Consider the following 16,691-nt stretch of genomic DNA (forward strand, 5'->3'; position numbering starts at 1 on the left):
TGTGTGTGTGTGTGTGTGTATAACTAGTTGTATAGATAGAAAGATATCTATAGATAGACAGACAGACAGACAGACAGACAGGTATAGACCTGGCTCCATTTGTTTATTATTGTCTATCTTCCTCACTCAATAAATGAGCATTAGAATATGAAAGTAGAAACTTTATCTCTTTTGTTTAATGTTGTCATCCTAGTATCTGTAATAGTGTTTCACACACAGGAAGGGTTCAATATTTATTGAGTAAATAAATAGGTCACTCTTTTCTGCCTATTTAATTCCATCTTCTCCGTGAAGCTAGGTCTCTGACCACCTGGCCTAAAGTCTTCTCTTCCTATTCTGAATTGTTCTTATAGCACTAATTTTCCATACAGCATGTTTATATCACTTTTCATTTATTGGTCTGAGTTCTTAGTCATAAATTTATCTGTCTATGTTTCATTTCTCAACCAGATTATAAAATCCTAGAGGGCAGGGGGACTGCAGTGTACCTATTTTTCATACCTCTCTCAGTCTGTAGCCAGTGTATCTGGTATATAGCAGGCCTTCAGTGAATACTGCTGAGTAAGATTAAGACAGTTTAATAGCCTGAAGAAAACTTATTCACTGAATTTCTGGTCAAGAAATCTATATGAGATAAACATTAGCATGACTAGAAAATTTTAATGTTTATTGTTTCCTTGATGTTTAGCATCTACCTTGAGACAACTATGATATGCTTCTAAGCATAGGCTTATCAGGAGAAAATTATACTATTTTCAATATTTTCAAGGCCTAACTAAAATTGAGAAAGGTGTAATAGTTTAATGTACCTAAGAAGTCTGTCCTTTGGAGAGGATAGGCAGTAAAATACTTAATATCTTTTTCAGGTCTAGATTTTAAGATATTAAGGTACTTCCTCACAGCCTTCTGTCCATTTAAGGCTCTGCATGAATCCGTATTTTATTGGAGCCTGTGTTTATTGCCTGGTTACAAGTAGTTAATCCAGGTGCCTCTGAAGGGAAACAAACACTTAGTACAGCAACACTGACAGAAAATCACCACACCTACCTTGTTCAAAATTCTCAATTCCTTTTCTAAATACAGAACTATGTAACTGCTGACATGGCTTTTCCCATTCGTTTCTACCTCAAGTTGGAAGCATCGCAATAGACCAGAACATCAACATCCTCTCCCATATTAGTCTCAGTTCTCGCTTTCAAGCCCTACCCTTACTCACATGTGTTCACAGGGTATAATTTACCTCTATTTCCCTCATCTTGCCTAATGTTCTACTTCAGAAACATCTGCTACTGCGCCACCTCCCCCAGTCCCTTCCCCTCTTCTTTACTCAAGCTCCTAATTCCAATTATTCCTAGCAACCCTTAGGTTGGTCAAGTATGCCCTGCAAAAATTTTTCACCATCGACCAAAAAAACCCCAAAATTCCCATTACTAAAATAAAGCACAAATCCAAAGCAGATTATTTCCACTCTAAAATAGTAATAATGATGCCAAAAAAAGCCCCAATCTTCACCACCACTCCATTGGGCATACACTCAATCACAGTTCATAGCAAAAAAGTTCAAAATACTATATATTATTTTATAGCAAACTATAAATACATGCAAGTAAACTATATTTGGCATGTATAATAAATCCTATTACAATATTTTCTATACTATTATACTGTTTCTGTATAGAGATGTAAATAGTTAATATTTTAGCATGGTAGGGTAACAACACTGGCAATTTTACTAAGTTACAGTCATAGAAAAACTTGATACCCTATAATTTCTCTATTTACATTAACCCCCCCAAAATCAATCTTCTCTCATCTGGCTCTTTTGTGTCAAGTGTGCAGCAGGTTTGAGAACTGCCAGTCCAGAATAGAGAAAGTAAAGAGAAAACTTCAGGAAAAAATTATTCCAAGGGGAAAAACAGATGAGACATTATAAGTTTCAAAGTATAAACAGTTAAATTTCAGGTATTATGTAGAATCATTGGTGGGAGCTGGGGTGGAGTGCACGGAAAGACAGGAGGTAGAGAGGTAAAAAAAAAAACAGAGCAAATAAAAAATGTGGCAATAGTTAGCATCGGGAAAAACAAAAAAAGTATAAAGACAGGAAATATAATCACATTATATTACTTTATTAAGCAATGAACAATATTTACATAGTCTTTATAATGAAATCAATTCGTACCGACTTAAAAATATAACATAAGAATATTGGGAAGACGGAAGGGTAGAAGGGACGTGCAAGAGACAGAATCCTCATATACAATAACAAGTGAATAGGTAATATTAAAATGGGTAAATTAAGAGATGATAGTCTAGCCATTTCATTCAGAAATAGGAAGATAAACACCTTATAGGGTTAAAAGTGGTGAAGCAGGATGAGGTGAGGATATCAGGGGACTGATACTATATTTTTTAAATTTAGTTTCAAGTATACAGTACATTGGTTAGACATCTATATAGTTTCTAAAATGATCCCCCAAATACCCCATCCATCCCCTGACACTCCACCTAGCCAACATACTAATGGTAACTGCATTCCCTATGCTGTGCTCCCCATCCCCGTGACCATCCATCAGCTACTAATTTGTACTTCTTTAGCCCTTCGTCCAATTCTCCCAGCCCCCCAACCCTTCCTCCCCTCTGTCTGACACCAAATTGTCCACTATATTTGTGAGTCTGTTTTTCCCGTTAACATTCTATCAATTCCATATATAGAGTGAAATCATATAGTGTTTATCCTTCTCTGACTTAAAATGCTTTTCTAGGTCCATCAAAAGCAATATCTTTTTCCTCCCCTTCCTTTTCATATGTACTATTGATCTTGTTTTCTTATCTTTCAACCACTCTATCTTTTAGTTTGTGAAGCTTAATTCTTTTCCATTTAAGGTACTTGTTGATAGAAACATAGTTAATTTACAATTCTTTTTTGGTTTTGGTATCATTTTTTTTTTTTCTTAAAGAAGTCCCACTCACATTTCCTGTAATACTGGCTTGGTGGTGATAAACTCCATTAGCTCATTTTTGTCTGGGAAGCTCTTTATTTGTCCTTCAGCTCTAAATGACAGCTTTGCTGGATAAATTATTCTTGGTTGTAGATCCTGGGTCTTCATCTGTCAAATATTTTTTGCCAAGCCCTTCTGCCCTGCATAGTTTCTTTTGAGAAATCAGCTACCAGTCTTACGGGTGTTCCCTTATATGTAATTATTTGTTTTTCTCTTGCTGCTTTTAAAATTCTTTGTATTTAACCTTCAGCATTTTAATTATGTGTCTTGGTGTGGGCCTCTTTGGATCCATGATTTTTGGAATTCTCTGAGCTTCCTGGGGATTTATGTCCATTTCCTTCACCAAGTTAGGAAAGTTTTCCATCATTATTTCTTCAAACAGCTGTTCAATATTTTGATTTTCTTCAGATTATACAGATATTTGGAGCCTTAATAGTGTCCCATATCCTCCTTAAATTATTTTTATAATCTTGGCATCTTTTTTCTTCATTCTGAAGGAATGTCCTGATTAGCTTTCCTGTCCTCTAGATAGGGCATTTGATCCTCTTCTTTAATCACCTTGTTTATTCTATTTAATATACTTCTCATCTCGGATAATGTGTTCTTCGTTTCTGACTGGCTCCCTTTGATAATTTTCATTTCTATTTTTTTTTGTTTTTTATGTTTGTTGAAGTTCTCACTAAATTTATCTACACTGCCTAAAAATTCACTGAGCATCTTTATAACCAGTGTTTTGAACTCTGCATCTGTTAGATTAGTTGACTGAATTATATCTGGATCTCTGTTCTGTTCTCCCATATGGTTTCTGCTTCTTTGTCTTCGCATTTTGGCTGCCTTTCCGTGTCTGTTTCTATGTACTAAGCAAAGCATCTAAGTCCCCTGGTCTTACTAGTACGGATTTGTGAAGCAGGTATCCAGTGGCACAGTCCTGAGAGGGGGTCAGCCGCAGGCCAAATTTAGCTCAAGCCTCCACCCCTCCGGGTCCACCTGTTAAGATTCAGGAAGCAATCCACAGATGCTGTGCTTATAGTTGCCTCAAAAGGCCACACCAGAAACTGAGGCCAGCTGCCCGCAGTGTGGAGCCTAGGCGCTGCTCAACAAGGAGCACCTGATTTGCTTAGGATATACCTGGATGTGGCATGGGTGGAGCCCAAGTTGGGGGAGGCAGGGTTTCAGGGAATCCTCTGGGTGGAGTGACCTCTGTTATCTAGTTTGATGATGTCATGGCTATGGTGGTGCTGTGTCCGCACAGTGGTAGTGGCGGAGGGCTCAAAAGGGAACAATGGATACTGCCTGCACTTCTATACCCAGCGAGTCTTGCCTCGGCCCTCACTTCGACACTGTGAGAAGGTAAAGAATCTAAGGAAAGGTAAACCAATTGTGTCAATCACCACAGCCTTACTCCATCTAGAATACATTTTTAAGAGCAAAAACATTGAAAAATTTTGATCAGCTTTAGAGGCAATTTGCCATCTGCTGGTCATTTATTACCTAAAGGGCTTCTCTTTCAGCTATGCACTTGAAAGTTTCATCATGTGTTAGATGTCTACATAATTAAAATTAATACTAAATATTGGATCTAACAATAACTTTCATTGTTCTATTGTTTTCACTTCTATTTGCCAAGATTTGTCCTACTTTCTTCCCCTTTGTTTAAAGTGTGGATAGCTTTCCTCTAATAACAAAAATCTCCCTATCACATACTTGAATAATTTTTTAAAGTTATTCTTCCAAATTTTAAAAATTAATCTTCCAAATTAACCTTGTCAAAAATTGCTTAAAATATTAACACCATCCATTAGATGGTGGGCTTAGAACAGATACAACTGACATTTACTGGTAATTCACGGGGTTCTTTTTAGAGTCCTGGTCAATGGGATTTCCATTATTAATCCACTCGTCTTATGAAGCAGTTGTTCATAACATCATGATACATATTTTTAAGAAACATGTACTCCTTCCTCCACTTCCCTAACAGCTTGGCCACATTCAATTTTCCAATTTCTTTAATTCTCAAAAAGAATTTTGAAAAATTATAGTAGTGTGGTTGTTTAAAAGGTAACCAGCCCCTTCAAAATACATTGTGATTTATTATAAGCAGTGTATCCTATGTAGCTAAAATGTCTTTATGCTTTTAGACTCTCAGATCTGAGTTCTGCTAATCATTATCAATAGAAAAATATTCTTCTGGTTCGCTGAAGGTCTTTTTTTATTAACTTCACATGTTTAGATCTTAGCTGTCTATTATTTCTGTGACATAGTACAGATAACTCCTAAACAATAGAGTTTTGAACTGCACGGGTGGACTTATTTTTTCACATGTTTAATAATGTTATTTTTTTCTTATTTCACATGTTTAATAATATGCTTTTAATTGGATCTTAACTGTCTATTATTTCTGTGACCAACTTAGTAGAGCTGATCCTTGAACAACAAAGATGTGAACTGTACAGGTTGAGTTATACACAGATATTTAAAAAAAATTACAGTTGACATTCAATATTATATTCTATTAGTTTCAGGTGTACAGCATAGTGGTTAGATATTTATATAATTTACGAAGTGATCCCCTGATTAGTCTCGTATCCGCCTGGCACTATACATAGTTACATTATTATTGACTATATTCTCTATGCTAAACTTTATATCCCTGTGACTTTGTATCTACTAATTTGTAGTTCTTAATCTCTCCCCCTTTTTCCATCCACTCCCTAACTCTCTTCCTATTTGGCAACTATCAGTTTGTTCTCTGTATCTATGAATCTGTTTATTTGTTTGTTTATTTTGTTCTTCAGATTCCACATATAAGTGAAGTCATATGGTGTTTGTCTTTCTCTGTCTAACCTATTTCACTTAGCATAGTACCCTCTGAGTCCATCCATGTTGTCCCAAATGGTAAGAGTTATTCTTTTTTATAACGAGTAATATTCCATTGTATATACATACCACTTTATCCAATTGTCTACCGATTGGCACTTAGGTTGCTTCCATATCTTGGCTATTGTAAATAATGCTGCAATGCACACAGGGGTGCATATAGCTTTTCAAATTAGTGTTTTAGATTTCTTCAAATAAATGCCCAGAAGGGAAATTGCTGGGCCAAAAGATAGTTAATTTTTAATTTATAGGAAAACCTCCATACTGTTTTCCATAGTGGCTGCACCATTTTGCAATCCTACCAACAGTGTACAAGGGCATCCTTTTCTCCACATCCTCACCAACACTTGTTATTTGTTGATGACAGCCATTCTGACAGTTGTGAAGTGATATCTCGCTGTGGTTTTAATTTGCATTTCTCTTATGATTAGTAAATTTGAGCATCTTTTCATATGTCTATTGGCCATCATATATCCTCTTTGAAGAAATGTCTATTCAGGTACTCTGCCCATTTTTTAATTTGGAATGTTTGTTTTTTTTTTTTGTTGTTGAGTTGTATGAATTCTTTATAAAACTTTGGAATATTAACCCCTTATCAGATGTATCATTGGCAAATATTGTCTCCCAATCAGTAGGTTCTCTTCTCATTTTGTTGACGCTTTGCTGTGCAAAATCTTTTTAGTTTGATGTCACATTTATTTAATTTTTCTCTTATTTCCCTTGGCCAAGGAGCTACAGCAGAAAAAAATTACTAAGAGCAATGTCAGAGAATTTACTGCCTATGTTTTCATCTAGTTTTATGATTTTGGGTCTTTAATCCATTTTGAGTTTATTCTTGTTATGGTTTAGAAGGTGGTTTAGTTTCCTTGTTTCCTTCCCTCCCTCCCTCCCTTCCTTCCCCTTTTGCATGTATCTGACAAGCTTTCCCAACACCATACTGAAAAGACTGTCTTTACCCCATTGTATACTCTTGCCTCCTTGGTAAGGTTAATTGACCACATTGGTGTGGGTTTACTTCTAAGGTCTCTATTCTATTCCACTGATCTATGTATGTTTTTATGCCAGTACCATGCTGTGTTGATTATTGTAGTCTTGTAATATAGCTCAATACCAGATAGTGTGATACCTCCAACTTTGTTCAAAAGACTGCTGTTGCTATTCAGGGTCTTTTGTGGTTACTTATAATTTTTAGAATTATTTGTTCTAGTTTTGTGAAAAATGCCATTGGTTTTTTGAAAGAAATTGCACTGATTCTGTAGATTGCTTTGAGTAGTATGTATATTTTAACGATGTTAATTCTTCCTATCTACAAGCATGGTATATGTTTTCATTTATTTGTATCTTCTTCACTTTCTTTCTTTAATGTCCATAATATTGCAAGTACTGGTCTTTTACTGCTTTGGTTAAATTTATTCTTAAGTATTTGTAAATTTTTTGTTTGTTTGTTGATGCAACTGTAAATGAGATTGTTTTCTTAATTTCTCTTTCTGATATAGCTTATTATTGGTGTATAGAAATGCAATCTATTTTTGAATGTTAATTTTGTATCTTGCTACTTTACTGAATTTATTAGTTCTAATGGTTTTTTGGTGAAATCTTTAAGGTTCTCACTATAAACTATTATGTCATCTGCAAATAATGACAGTTTTACTTTTTCCTTTCCAATTTGGATGCCTTTAATCTCTTTTTGTTGTTGTCTGATTGCTGTGGCTAGGATTTACAATACTATGTTCAATAAAAGTGGTGAAAGTGAACATCCTTGTGTTGTTCCTGATCTTAAGGAAAATGCTTTTACCTTCTCCCCACTGAATATATTAGCTGTGGGTTTTGTCAAGCATGGCCTTTATTATGCTGAGGTATGGTCTCTCAATTCCCTCTTTGCTGAGAGGTTTTTGTTTTGTTTTGTTTTGTTTTGTTTTTCCGTAAATGGTTGCTAGATTTTGTCAAATGCTTTTTCTGCATCTATAGATATGATCGTGACTTTTATCTTTCATATTGTGGTCCCCAACCTTTATGGCACCAGGGACCGGTGCTCCTATGAGAATCTAATGCCTGATGATCTGAGGTGGAGCTGAGGCAGTGATGCTAACACTGGGGAGCGGTTGCAAACACAAATGAAGCTTTGCTTGCTCACCTACCACTCACCTTCTGCTGTGCGGCCTGGTTCCAAATAGGCCACAGACCAGTACTGGTCCATGACCCAGAGATTGGGGACCCCTAGTTTATGTGGTGTATCATGTTAATTGATTTGTGGATACTAAACCAATCTTGCATCCCAGGAATAATTCCAACTTGATCATGATGTATAATATTTTTAATGTATTGCTGAATTAGGTTTGCTAATATTTTGTTGATTATTTTTAAATTTATGTTCTTCTGGGATACAGCCAATAATTTTCTTTTTTTGTAATATCTAATCTGGTTTTGGAATTAGTGTAATGGTAGCCTTGTACAATGAGCTTGGGAATCTTCCCTCCTTCTCGAATTTTTTAGAATAATTTGAGAAGGACAGCTGTTAATTCTTTGAATGTTTGATAAAAATTACTTGTAAAACCATCTGGTTCAGGACTTTTATTTATTGGGAGTATTTTAATTTCTGATTCTATTCATTAGTAGAAATCAGTCTGTTTAGGTTTTCCATTTTTTCTTGATTCAGTCTTAGAAGATTGCATATTTCTAAGAATTTATCCTTTTCTTTCAGATTGTCCAATTTGTTAGCATATAATTGTTTGTAGTATTTTCTTACAATCCTTTGTATTTCTGTGATATCAGTGGTTACTTCTTTTTCATTTCTAATTTTGTTTATTTGGGCCCTCTGATTTTTCTTCATGAATTTAGTTAAAGGTTTATCAATTTTGTTATCTTTTCAAAAAAAAAACACTCTTGGTTTCACTGATCTTTTGTACTGTTTTCTAGACTATTTTATTTCTACTCTGATCTTTATTATTGCCTTCCTTCTACTCACCTTAGGCTATATTGTTCTTTTACTAGTTCCTTTAGGTGTAAGGTTAAATTATTTATTTGAGATTTTTCTTGTTTCTTTAGGTAGATCTGTACTGCTATGAATTTCCCTCTTAGGACTGCTTTCACTGTGCCCCATAGATTTGGGGTCATTGTGTTTTCATTTTCATTTGTCTTAAGGTATCTTTTGATTTCTTTCTTGATCTCATTGTTAACCCATTTATTGTTTAATAGCATTGGTTTAGCCTCCATGTGTTTGTTTTTCGGGGGTTTTTTTTTTTTTCTTTGTAATTGATTTCTAATTTCATACTATTGTGATTGGAGAAGATGCCTGATATAATTTTGATCTTAAATGTGAGACTTGTTTTGCCTAACATGTATCTTGAAAAATGTTTCATGGGGACTTGAAAAGAATGTATATTCTGCTGTTTTGGGGTGAAATGCTCTAAAAATATCAATTTAATCCAACTGGTCTAAAGTGTCATTTAAGGCTGCTATTTCCTTGTTGATTTTCTGCCTGTAAGATCTAGCCATTTGTTATCAATGGGGTGGTAAAGTCCCCTACTATGACTGTATTACTGTTGATCTCTCCCTTTATATCCACCAATATTTGTTTTATATATTTAGGTACTCTTATGTTGTGGTATAAATGCTTGCAAGGATTATATTCTCTTGTTGGATTGATTCCTTTATCATTATGAAATGTCCTTCTTTCTTATTATATAGCCTCTGTTTTAAAGTTTATTTTGACTGATGTAAGTATTGCTACCCCAGCTTTTTTTGCATTTCCGTTTGCATGAAATATCTTTTTTCATCCCTTTAATTTCAGTATGTGTGTCTTTCGATCTGAAGTGAGTCACTTGTAGACAGCATATATATACAGGGCTTCTTTTCTTATGCATACAGCTACCCTGTCTTTTGGCTCGAGAAATGAAAAAAATTATATTTAAAGTGATTATTAATAGGTACATAGTTATTGCCATTTTATTTTCATATTTATGTTCTTTTTTTTACTCTTCTTCTTAAAGTCCCTTTAACATTTCTTGTAATAGTGGTTTGTTGGTGATGAGTTCCTTTAGCATTTTCTTGTCTGGGAAACTTTTTATTTGTCTTTCAATTCTAAATGGTAAGTTTGTTAAGGCTACATGATCTTGGTTGTAGGTCCTTGGTTTTTAATACTTTAAATATTTCGTGTCAATATCTTCTGGCCTGCAAAATTTCTGTTGAGAAATCAGCTAGAAGTCTTATGGGAGCGCTCTTATAGGTAACTAATTGCTTTTTTCTTGTGCTTTTATGATTCTCTCTTTGTCTTTAACCTTTTGCATTTTAATTATGATTTGTCTTGATGTCAGACTCTCTGGGCTCATCTCGTGTGGGACTCTGTGCTTTCTGGGCTTGTATGTCTATTACTATCATCAAATTAAAGACGTTTTCCGCCATTATTTCTTCCAGTAGGTTTTCAATTCCTTGCTCTCTTTCTCCTTCTGGTACCCCTATGATATGAATGTTGATACACTCGATGTGGTCCTAGAAACCCCTTAAACTATGCTCATTTTTTTTTTTTTGATTCTTTTTTCTTGTTGCTGCTCTGATTGGGTGTTTCCTACTACCTTGTCTTGTAAATCGCTGATTAGATACTGTTTCATCTAATCTACTGTTGATTCCACCTAAGGTATTTTTCATTTCTGACTGGTTATTTTTTTTTATGGTTTCTATGTCCTTTTTTATGCTTAATATCTTTGTTGAAGTTCCCACTAAGTTTTTTTTTGACATCTATATAACCAGTGTTTTGCACTCCATTGATCGATTGCCTCCATTTTGTTTATTTCTTTTTCTGGAGTTTTAGCTTATTCTTTCATCTGGGACATGTTTGTTTTCTCATTTTGGCTGACTCTACGTTTGTTTCCATGTATTAGGTAGATCTGCTATATCCCCCAGTTTTGGCAGAGTGGCATTATGTAGTAGGTGTTCTGCTGGGCCCAGTAGCACAGACTTCCTGATCACCTGAGCTGGATGCTTCAGGACTGTCCCTTGTGTAGGTTGTGTTCTAAGGTCTTCCTGTTGTTAGTTGAGCCTTCATTGCTGCTGGCACGTTAGTGGGTAAGACTGATCCTCAGGCTGACTGGCTGTGAGGACTGGCCATGACTGTAACACAGGAACTTCTGTGAAGTTGCCCCAGAAGGCTCTGGTCCTGCCGAGTTGACTCTATGAGTGTGCCCCATTAAAGGGCTAATCAGGTGATGCTCTGGTGTGGTCTGAAGCTGGCCAGTGAGTGTGTTGGTTCTGGTGGTCAGCCATTGCCTGTGACCTGCCCAGGGCTACCTGGTAGGAGCTACGAAGTGATCCTTGGTTGGTAACTGCCTGTGCTGGACCTGGAGGCACATGAGAGAGGCCATGCTATGAATCATATCTGGCTGGCACCAGTACTAGGCCTGGAGTAGATCAGCAAAAGGAACAGGGTGCCTTGAGGCCTGCCCCTGCCTGTTGGATACCCGGAGGGTTCAGCTGCTGAAAGAACCTTGGGCGGCACATGAGTTGGATGGAATGGGGTCTCAGGGAATCAGTAGGGTGGAGCAAGTGGAATTAACCAAGCTAATGCAGATTCAGATTGTCCATGCAGGAGGGGAAACTCAATATAGAAAAGACAGCACCCGCCCGCCAACTGCGTGGGAGGAGGGCTCAAAACAGGGACAATGGCAGCTGTCCCTCTAGTCCTCACCCTAAAGACACACAACTCAGTCTCTCCCTGTTTATCTCAGGTACTTCTTGAGCTGCTATCCCTCCACTGGAGCCCAGGGTAAGTGCCTGGGAGAGAGAGAGAGTCTATGTGAGGGCCCTTTAAGAGGATGCCTGGATTTCCAGCCACCTTTCATCTTTCTTGAAAGATGGAATCCTGTTTCTTTGGCTGTTTACACAGTCAGATGTTGTGGGAGCTTCTCTTCCCAGCACTGGTGCTCTGGACTGTGGAGCCTGGCATGAGGCTGAGACCCCTTGTTCTTCAGATGGGGCCTATGCAGCTGAGATATCCCTCCTGATTCTCAACTGCCACACGTGGTTGTGGGGCCAGCCCATTTTGTGTTTCCAGTCCTCCTTCCAGTTTCAATGTAGCTTCTATTTTGTATCCCCAGTTATAGGAGTTCTGTTTAGCTAGTCTTTAGATGGTTCTCCAGGTTGATTGTTGCATAATTTAATTCTAATTTTAATGTGGTCATAGTGTTTACCTACTCTGCCATCTTGACCTGAATATCAAAAGTCTTTTTACAATATCGAAATTTTCAGAGACATACCCCACTGAGGCTGGGAAAAGGGCCAAACAGTCCTTCATTAGAGTCTGTATTTTTTTAAATTGTGGTAATACACACATAAAAAATAAAATTTACAATCTTAACCAGTTTTCAGTGTAGTGTTTCTATGGCATTTTAACATATTTTCTGTACTTTTAATATTATCTCCAAGAAAGAATAAAGGGTCACAGACACATTTTCCAAAGAGCAAAAACAATACCTCGCTCATTAATGAAACTGTGAGAGAAGACTTAACATTCAGGTAAGGGTTGTTACTAATCTAACTCTAACCGTTTATTTACTGAAATGAGATCCTACTAATAGGCATTAGGAGTAAATAGGCAAATGATTAAGAATTGATTTGCTAAGTTGTGTAAATTCCTAAAATACATCAGAAATCTAGGAGTTAGATATCACTGATGTGAGAGATTCATAAAATTGGCACAAAGAATATAGGCATGTAAAATATCATTTCCAACCTAACTTGCTTCAAGGACTTAATCAAAAATGCTATGGGAAATATTTTTCGTTTTGCTTATTTTCATGTCATAATTATATTCTTATGAATTATCCAATGTATATTGGAAAAAAGTCAGTATTTTGGAGAATGTATATAGGCCTATAGTTCTTTTTTAAAAAAATACTGAGCAAACAGAAATCAGAGGTGGCAAAAGATGATGAAAAAGAGAATCTTCATATACGAAAGTGAAAAGCTTATCATTTTAAACATTTTTTTAAAAAAGAAAGAAGACTGAGAGACTAATGTAATAGTATATACTCTATAGTATAACAGTTACAGTATATGATCTCTGTCAGAATGGAAAGAGTGTGGACCTGAAAGATGTAAATTCAAATGTCAGATCCATCATTTTTTAGACATGGTGTGATATGAAGCAAGACAAAAATAAAAGAATGTCTTTTTCCAAGATAAATGATAAATGGTTTCTTCACTTGAGTTTTTATAGAGGATTTACTCTAAGTACAGATATGATCATAGAAGTATGGAAACAAAAGCAAAGAAAACATATTTTGAGAGGCATCTAATAAGCAGCTTTCTTTGTTTCACGCTGACATGCTTTGTGGTTACGATGCAGGCATCCAATGTTCACCAGATCAGAATTAAAATTCTAGGCAGGCATTCAACTTTTACTATTGTGTCCATTCTTCGCTGAGCATGGGAAACGAACACTTTAGAAGTTATTTACTAAAGATATTCCCATGGTACTTATACAAAGTTCACTTCCAAAAGAGGCCCTATTCCTTCAATGTACTTAAGCAGGAGCTCCACCAGGTTTCTTGCATTGTACTTAAAAAATTACAGCAGGGTAATAAACTCATGTTTTCAACAGAGGCTTTTCTAAGGGTAAGCCATAGCAATTTTGCAAAGGTGCACGATAAACTATAGGAAAAGGACCAAACAAATTTAAAAACCAAAGAATAGAATCCAAAATGATTTATGACATTTTGAATAAAGTTAAATATAGAATAATTAGCAGAAAGCATTTAATTCAATTTAGTTTTCCTATTATGAATGTAAAGTTGGCATAAATACAGTAAGCCTAATCAAAATCAGGTAACAGTTACCTCTGTGGCCTTGCTTGATGGTTCCAGTCCAGTCATATTTGCTACTATTAACTGATGTAAGAGTTGAACTTGAGCCACACTTAGGAAGAAGTCCAAGTTTGTGGTTATATTCACTTCCAAGGAATGGCCACACACTAAAATCTCCTGAAGGGAAAAAAAGTTGAATACAGATAAAGAAACATGATAGCCATTAGATGATAATTTATCATTCTTACTTATTTGACCTTTACTATATTGATGAATTCTCCTGGGACTCAAGTTCATTTGTTAATGAGAATAGCAGAAATGGTGAGCATAGCCATTTGACACGGTATAATGAATTTAATAAATATTTATGAGGGTTTGCTATGTGCCAGGCTGTATAGTTACAGGGCAACAAACTAACAATAAGAATTTTTCACTATTTCATATATATTTGGCTTTTTCACATATCAAACTACTATCATTATTTCAATATATAATCTATGATGTAATTATTTAGCATAGTCTTGTTCATTTATTCAAACCATCAAATATTTACTGAGCATCTCCTAATTACTATGCACTATCCTAGCGTGCTAGGAATACCACGAAGAATAAGGTTGGCCTTGAAGGGCAACCTGCTCTTGGGGAGGTTACAATCTGGTTGGGTAGACAGATGTAAACAGGCAATTGTAGGCAGGCAATTACAATCTCAAGTGGTATAGTCTGAGTATTCTCCAAAGGAAACACTCCAAATGATTTATAATAAAATAGAGTGCTGAAGCCAAAAATAGCTAGACTAATTAGTTTAACTTCTTCAAACTGCTAAAATCTTGGCAGCATTAGGTATATGTCTACTACTTAACTGGTGCTGTTCTGCATAACTGAGTCACTTGAACATTCATCACTGGAAAAGCAGTCAGAGAAGGAAAACAGAAATGAAAAACAATCCAGAAGCCTCACTTAATAGGCAGAAGTCCTGCCTCTTGTCATGAATTGCATGTGGACAATGTTCAAATGCTTGGAAATGTCCAACAAACCTTCTCTTTATTAGTGTCATACAAGGGAATGGATTTAAGGAGGCTTATGACTGGTCCAAATACAAACTAGACAGTTTAGAGCAGGTTTTACCAAAGCCATAAAGAACAACATCATGTCGGAAATAATTATCCTTTTTTCGGTTAATCTTTTCCCCCAAAGTTCCCTATGTTTACTCAATACAGTTAGAATTCTTATTTTACTCTTCAAGTAATGATGAAAAGGAATACATTCATGTATTTTAAACCAATCATGTTACTAAGTAACTGTAAGATATTAGTAGACTTAATTTTTTATATACCCTTTGTGAATATATGATACCATGCCTAACCTAACTTTCCTATAGGGCTATTATAAATATCAAATAAGATAAAATATAAAAAAATATTTATTGCTTTTTAAAAATTTAGAGACGGAAACTAAAATTTCATCAGCTTGGATTACTGTATTTAATTTGTACCTAATTTTCCTGAACTTTTCATAACAACTGCCTATAACTGGGAATGATCAAAAACTTTATATAAGTTTTTTATATAATAAAGTTCTATGAAACATTTTTTGAAGTTATAATGAATCATATTATTATCACATTTCTACTCTTGGCATGGAGGCACTGAAACCATAGTGATGAGACTTGAAACCTGGATCTACCAGGAATTGGCTAATAATATGGGTCAAGTTACTTAATCTCTTTTGATCTTAGTTTCCTCATCTATAAAATATGGATACTAATAATACCTATCTTGTAAGAGTGTTGTGGAGACTAAATAAAGTGACCCACGTGTAACTCATATAAGGTAATCCATGTGAGAACTCTAATTTATTTGTCAGTATTATTGCTTCTTTCATTAGAAAGAGGTTGTAGAGGCTGCTTTCATCGAAAGAGAAACCCACACCAGATGGGTTCATATTGTATTCGGCTACTTACTACTTGTAAAAATGTGGACAAGTTATTTGGGTTAGCCTTTCTATGTATCAGTTTCCTCATCTATAAAGTGAGGATAGTAGAAGAAGCTAACAGGATTATTATGAGGATTAAATGAATTATTACATAAAAAACAATAACTAAACCGTACAAGAAAGTGCTTAATAATTATGAGTTGCAACAGTAACTTATTAACAATAAGCTAATTTGATAGTCTGTGCACTGAAACTGAAAACTCATGACATACAAAGAGGAGCTGCTCCACTATTTAGACTAAAATGAAACCTAAATTAAATTCTAACCTCAGTATGCATATTTTCTGGAGAAATTATTTTGGTGAAAATGATGGCAGGTGCACCAGTTATTCGGACAGAAAAATCTGTTAAAATGGGAGTCAAAATTGCTCTTCTTTCTTGATGCCGCCGTATGCTAAAAAAATAAAGTACAAAATTATTAGCCATTTCATTTTTTTAAGGATAATTTTCATTAAATTTGTATAAGCCTTTGTACTATAAACATGTATGACAAAATCACATTATTTTGAGAGTACTATTTTTATATTTTATAGTCAGAGTTCTGTAATTTCAGTGCTTCAGGTTTACAAAAGATAGCAAAAAAAATCTTTGAGAAATTCAGATATAATTAATCAATTTCATGTAAGTTATATCCTATCCTAGCACCTTTCAAATTACTGTTTTTAATTCCTTCTGTTCTAGCAAATAGCTTAGTATTTTTTGTTACCAACAATAATCTCACTATTTTGTGATAATTTTTTAAATTTCCTATTTTTAATATTGCTGACATCCTAGTTTACAATTGCTATCTTTCCAATCTCATTAGATTGACAAGCATATCCTATTAACCCTTGACTTTTTTTTTAAGCTCTAAGCACCATCTGATTTCACAGATTATTACCCCCTTAACAGATTGTGCAATTGTTTTTGTGGGTTTAATACTGAATGCTTGTTCACAACAACCCTGTATGTTAAGTAAAGATGATTACTAGACCTAAATTACTAATAAGGAAAGGAGTTTTAGGGACTAGACTAAGGCCATCCAGTG

At 35.2% G+C, this 16,691-nt stretch overlaps 1 protein-coding gene across 13 annotated transcripts in view; it reads right to left on the bottom strand.

Annotated features, from left to right (window-relative positions):
* Positions 1-16,691, bottom strand: part of VPS13B (vacuolar protein sorting 13 homolog B) — a 685,469-nt gene that overhangs the window by 247,386 nt on the left and 421,392 nt on the right. For all 13 annotated transcript variants that reach the window (XM_039853834.1, XM_039853836.1, XM_039853835.1 and 10 more), the window contains 2 exons: positions 15,932-16,058; positions 13,706-13,849 (listed from right to left, as the gene is read on the bottom strand). In XM_039853834.1, coding sequence (XP_039709768.1) covers positions 13,706-13,849; positions 15,932-16,058 — 271 coding nt within the window. The remainder of the gene's footprint in view (positions 1-13,705; positions 13,850-15,931; positions 16,059-16,691) is intronic.

Source organism: Pteropus medius, unplaced genomic scaffold, assembly GCF_902729225.1.
Source record: "Pteropus medius unplaced genomic scaffold, Ma_sr-lr_union100, whole genome shotgun sequence".
In the NCBI taxonomy this organism is placed as follows: domain Eukaryota; kingdom Metazoa; phylum Chordata; class Mammalia; order Chiroptera; family Pteropodidae; genus Pteropus; species Pteropus medius.